Source organism: Centropristis striata, chromosome 17 (assembly GCF_030273125.1).
Source record: "Centropristis striata isolate RG_2023a ecotype Rhode Island chromosome 17, C.striata_1.0, whole genome shotgun sequence".
Lineage (NCBI taxonomy): Eukaryota > Metazoa > Chordata > Actinopteri > Perciformes > Serranidae > Centropristis > Centropristis striata.
In genome coordinates this window covers 17,812,539-17,818,538 of record NC_081533.1, presented here as the reverse complement: position 1 = coordinate 17,818,538, position 6,000 = coordinate 17,812,539, and the positions used below count along the sequence as shown (strand labels likewise).

Here is a 6,000-nt window from a genome sequence, read left to right as displayed (position 1 = left end):
TGTTTGTAACAAAAATATACTGTAATATACATACAAGCATCACTGTAATTTTTGCATTTATCTTTTGTAAAAAATACTTTTTCTAACTATTAAATGTGCTAAACACCATATCTCTAACAAAAATGTACTGTAATATTTGATGGTAAAATCTTTAATTTATGCAGCTTTTATGAAGTATTTTCGTGTCAATTATATGGCAGAACAGCATTTCTTTTGATGGAAAAACGTTTTATTTATACAGTAAAAAATGGAATAAAATGGCAATCTTAAACAGTGCCAATATCTTTTTACCGTAATATTTAAAAAAGTTCCACCGTATTAATTAAAAACAGCAGTTGGTTGTTTTTTTTACAGTGTAGCTCTTGTACAAAAAATACAAGATTTCTGTATTTTGTATTTACACGTATACTTATGACAAGTTATCATTATGTTAAAATACTTTTAAATTAATGTGTGCTTTAGTAGTCGGGTTACTATTTCCACTGTTTTTGTCGTCTACCATTAATGCCAATGTGCAACATAACTCTTTAAAAAAAGTAATGATTATGCTAAAATATATGTTTAAATTAGTTTTTAAAAACATTTCTTAAAGTGTTGCATCAATTCAATGACCCTTTTTGTTTCCTGATGCAGGATGCTGTAAAACTTTCCAGCTGACGAGTCGTGTGGCTGCAGTTACTGCAGCAACAATTCTCGTCATGGGATTTGTTTTGTGTGTGGTTTTATTTGGTGAGTATGAATACAAAAAATATATATTTTACATATCATTTTATATTATATTTTATATCCACGGTCGTCCATAAAGTTGGACTAATTTTGTTTGTTTTTAGTCCCAATCTGATGTTAATTGTGGTTTTATTTTCATTGTGATATGTTTGGAAGAGATTGATTAATAAAGTTTTGTTTGTTTGTTTGTTTGTTTGTTTGTTTGTTTGTTTGTTTGTTTGTTTGTTTGTTTGTTTGTTTGTTTGTTTGTTTGTTTGTTGTTTGCTGCCAAAATGCCAAACATGAGGCTTGGACCAATTGGTGACTTTACAGTGGGTTTTTTTCTCCCACTTCTTTCATAGAGTCCACGTGTAGCTACAACTTATATTTCCTGTCACAACTATACTTTTCTTCTCGAAAGTACCAACCATCTTGATGGACATAGGATGAAAACGGTCAAACCCACATTTACTTTATTAATTATTCAAGTTCTTTTCCCATAATTAAACTGTCAGTCAGGTGGACGGCAGCAGTAGAAGTGGATCAGATCTGTAAAACTGAGCGACTGAAGCTGACGGAGCGACTGCAGAACTGCCAAAAGGAACGTCATGATGTGAACCTGATGCTCCTCACGGTCACTCAAGGTGATTCACGTTTTCTCCTCAAAAGTCGTGTTTCCTTTAGGGGCAAGAGTGTCCACCAGGAAAGTCTCAGGCCACGCCCTCTATAATGTCTGCTCATTCTGCTCGTCTCCGCTAAAAAAAGGCCCCCAGAGGGATTTAGAGACTCTGGAGGTGACGTATGGTTTATGATCGTCACGACGGATTAAACATGGTAGACGTAACTTTGGCTGCCGTCGCTAACTGTGCACAAAGTCAGCAGCTGATCATAAAGAAACCAGCATGGCTAATTATGCACAGTCTGCGCCAATCATAAACATAGTGATTGTGAATTAACCGGCATTGCTAACTGTGCACAGAGTGTCCGGTGCTTGTTGTAAACAAACAGTGATCTCTAAGTGAACACCTCCTGCAGCAGCAGCACATACACACTGTACTGCTACAGAGCTAACTGTTAGCCTATTAGCACATACACACTGTACTGCTACAGAGCTAGCTGTTAGCCTATTAGCACATACACACTGTACTGCTACAGAGCTAACTGTTAGCCTGTTAGCACATACACACTGTACTGCTACAGAGCTAACTGTTAGCCTGTTAGCACATACACACTGTACTGCTACAGAGCTAACTGTTAGCCTGTTAGCACATACACACTGTACTGCTACAGAGCTAACTGTTAGCCTATTAGCACATACACACTGCACTGCTACAGAGCTAACTGTTAGCCTATTAGCACATACACACTGTACTGCTACAGAGCTAACTATTAGCCTGTTAGCAATTTGAAGACTGGAAGCTAAGGGGTAAACATCCCCTCTGGCTCTGCTGCTGGGAGAGACTGCTGCAGGAGGACTGTGCCACTTCCACTCGTTCTTACTCTTCCGGTCCCCACAGCTCGTTAAGAAGACCAGAAAAGTTGCTAATTATAGCAACAAAGTCTCTAAGTTGGCAACACAGCTTCACTGGCTTTTAAAATGGCGCATGTTGTTGTTGTGGCGTCGAGTATTACGTCACATCCTGTTTAGCATTCTATCCAGTCTTCAACCAGGCTTTTTTCAGGGGAGAAAAACGGCCCTGCTCTTACAGGGACGAAAAAAGTCCTGACAAAACTCCGCTGTGGACGGCTCGTATTCAAATTAGGGGCGTTTTGGCCAGTGAGACCCGCCTCATTCTGGGTATTGGGCTGGAGTGGAAACAGCCCTTAAGGCACAAAGTTCACTTTGTGTGCTGTAATTGGAAGAACTTTGGTGTGTTTCTGTTTATAAGTATGAGTTAGACATCACAAATGAGCCTGTAAGTTTCTTCCTGTAGACTCCAGGTGCAGCTTGTGTCCAGACGGCTGGCTGTGGTGGAGACGTCACTGCTACTTCTTCTCAGTGGGACAGCAGGACGACCGGCGGTGGAACGAGAGCGCAGAGTTCTGCCTGCAGAGCAACAGCAGCCTGGCGGTCATCACAGACTCTGCAGAGATGGTAACTTCACAAAGAGAGAGAGGACGCAACCAGACAGAACACTTCAGGTAACATTTCTGTCCCAAAATGAGTTCAAAGTCCTCAACATGTTGCCTCCTCCTCTTCTTCAGGAGTTTCTTCAAGGAGTGATGAGGAGGTTCCAGCAGGTTCCCTTCCTGTGGGTGGGGCTGACTGACGCCCAGCAGGAGGGACAGTGGAGGTGGTGGGACGGGACCGACCTCCAGCACTACATGCCGTAAGTATCCATGTTTTATATACAATAGGTCTGTTTTATTTATATAGACATGTCCATGTCAATGCACACACACACACTCACACATGCGCACACACACTCACATGCACACACTCACAAATGCACACACTCACACACACACACACACACACACACTCACACATGCGCACACACACTCACGTGCACACACTCATAAATGCACACACACACACACACACACACACATGCACACACACACTCACAAATGCACACACACACACACACACACACACACACACACACTCACACATGCGAACACACACTCACATGCACACACTCACAAATGCACACACTCACACACACACACACACACACACACACTCACACATGCGCACACACACTCACGTGCACACACTCATAAATGCACACGCACACACACACACACACACATGCACACACACACTCACACTCACAAATGCACACACACACACACACACACACACACACACACACACACACACACACACACACACACACACACACTCACACATGGACACACTCACAAATGCACACACACACACTCACACATGCACACACACACACACACACACACACACACATACTCACACATGCACACACACACTCACACATGCACACACACTCAAACACTCACACATGCACACACACACACATGCACACACACACACACACACACACACACACACACACACACACACACACACACATGCACACGCTCACAAATGCACACACACACACACACACACTTACACATGCACACACTCACACATGCACACACACTCACACATGCACACACTCACAAATGCACACACACTCACACATGCACACACTCACAAATGCAGTCACACACAACACACACACACACACACACACACACACACACACACATGCACACACACACTCTCTCTCTCACTCTCACACACACTCAAGTCAGTAACAGTAACAAACAAAGAATGAAATTAATTAATTACCGGTAGCAGAGTTTGGCTCTAGTAGTCCAGTAGATATTGATAGAAAACATATTTTTGACGTACATCTCTATTTCCTTGAATATTAACACAGAAATCTTATCCATTTTAGTTGTTTTATTACGACAATAAACTGCTCACTAGTTATACAAACATATACAAATATACATTGACATTTGCAAACATTAGACTGTATCCGTTAACAAATATTGAATGCATCCATCACCACCCACCCTAAACATGTCAGTACAGATTATGAAATGATTGTGTGTGTGTTGCAGGGTGACGGTGGAGTGGGATGCAGACTACAGGGACTGTGCAGACCTGAGGGGAGGGGGGAGTCTCTTCGCCGCCAGCTGTGAAGCTTACGGACCCTGGGCCTGTAAGAGAGACTCCTGACACACTTTATACATGTCTCTATGTACAGCACGGGTCTCAAACTTGTGGCCCGCGGGCCGATTGCGGCCCTCGTGACGATATTTTGTGGCCCCCACCTTGATATGAAAGTTTAATGTGAGTTTTATATGAATGGCACTTTACCGTGTTGTGTGTGGAAGGTCCCTTTAATTACTTTTTTTTGGTAATTTTATGTCTTTTTTTGGTAATTTTATGTCTTTTTTTTGGTAATTTTGTGTATTTTTTTTAAATAATTTTGTCTTTAAAAAAAATTGTGTCTTTTTTGGTCATTTTGTTTCTTCTTTAAATAATTTAGTTTTTTTCTGTCATTTTGTGTATTATTGGGTCATTTTGTGTCTTTTTAAGATAATTTTGTGTCTTTTTAAAATAATTTTGTTCCTCTTTTGGGTCATTTTGTTTCTTCTTTAAGTAATTTAGTTTTTTCTGTTATTTTGTGTCTTTTTTGGTAATTTTGTGTCTTTTTTGGGTCATTTTGTTTCTTCTTTTAGTAATTTTTTTCTGTCATTTTGTGTCTTTTTTGGTCATTTTGTGTTTTTTTAAATAATTTTGTCTTTTTGGGTCATTTTGTGTCTTTTTTAAATAATTTTGTCTTTTTTGGTCATTTTGTGTCTTTTTTTGGTCATTTTGTGTCTTTTTAAAGTAATTGAGGTTTTTTTTCTGTCATTCTGTATCTTCTTTTGGTCATTTTGATACTGCCTCCAGCGGCCCCCAGGTAATTTGAGTTTGAGACCCCTGATTTACAGTGTTATAGAAAAAGTCTGATGCTTTTCACACTTTTAATACCAAAGAAATGATATTGTCACGGAATGTAAGACTCCCACTTCAGCTGCACTTCTATATTTTCTTGTCGGATGAAGATAAAGGTGGAGTCAGGAGGTAGAAGTAAAAGAAATGTATGTCTTCAAACACATTCATGTAGTTGATTTGAGGGTAGTTTCTCTCAGAATCAAACACAAAGTGTAATGTGACAGAAAAAATACAGACATACACATGAAAGATGACACAAAATGTATAAGAAATGTTTATTATGTGCATATCAGAAGGTGCATTGTAAAGTGCATGCATGTTAATGCAGAATGTGTTCACACTTTCCCATCTACACATAAATGTAAATATTTGAGAAATTTAAATGCCACTTTTCAAACATTAAATTTTCTTTAAATAAATACTTATTAACTCTAAAATCTCCACTTATATCTCTGTGTGATCAGATATGTCTATTTGAAATATCATCAACATTTTAATACAGTTTGTTCATGTTTCCACCACCGTTTTTATCTGATGCTGAAGAGATTTTTGAATGAAGCTTAAAGGGCTGAAATTTAGGAAAGTACGATTCATGTACCATCCAGGTAACACTTTATATTAGGGAACACATATTCAACATTAATTAGTTGCTTATTAGCATTCAAATAAGTAACAAATTGGCTCTTAATGAGTCATTATTAAGTAGTTATTAATTCCTTATTCTGCATGACCTTATTATACAACCAGTAAGACATTAACTAATACTAAGAGTTTTCTACATAATAGTAGAGTAATATATAGAGTAGTATATATATATA

At 39.0% G+C, this 6,000-nt stretch overlaps 1 protein-coding gene across 1 annotated transcript; it reads left to right on the top strand.

The window, feature by feature from the left end:
• The first annotated feature begins 647 nt into the window (after window positions 1-647).
• LOC131990055 (killer cell lectin-like receptor subfamily G member 1) lies at window positions 648-4,693 on the top strand. Its single transcript, XM_059355443.1, has 5 exons — window positions 648-729; window positions 1,221-1,349; window positions 2,640-2,800; window positions 2,911-3,035; window positions 4,300-4,693. The coding sequence occupies exons 1-5, from the start codon at window positions 699-701 to the stop codon at window positions 4,415-4,417; spliced, it is 564 nt and encodes a 187-aa protein (XP_059211426.1). The 5' UTR covers window positions 648-698; the 3' UTR covers window positions 4,418-4,693.
• Window positions 4,694-6,000: the final 1,307 nt, after the last annotated feature.

Excerpts from the sequence above, each read along its gene's own strand:
- LOC131990055 (XM_059355443.1), top strand. The coding sequence starts at position 699 with ATGGGATTTGTTTTGTGTGTGGTTTTATTTG. Across the intron at positions 1,350-2,639 it reads GCTCCTCACGGTCACTCAAG|ACTCCAGGTGCAGCTTGTGT; the intron begins GTGATTCACGTT and ends TTCTTCCTGTAG. Across the intron at positions 2,801-2,910 it reads TCACAGACTCTGCAGAGATG|GAGTTTCTTCAAGGAGTGAT; the intron begins GTAACTTCACAA and ends CCTCTTCTTCAG.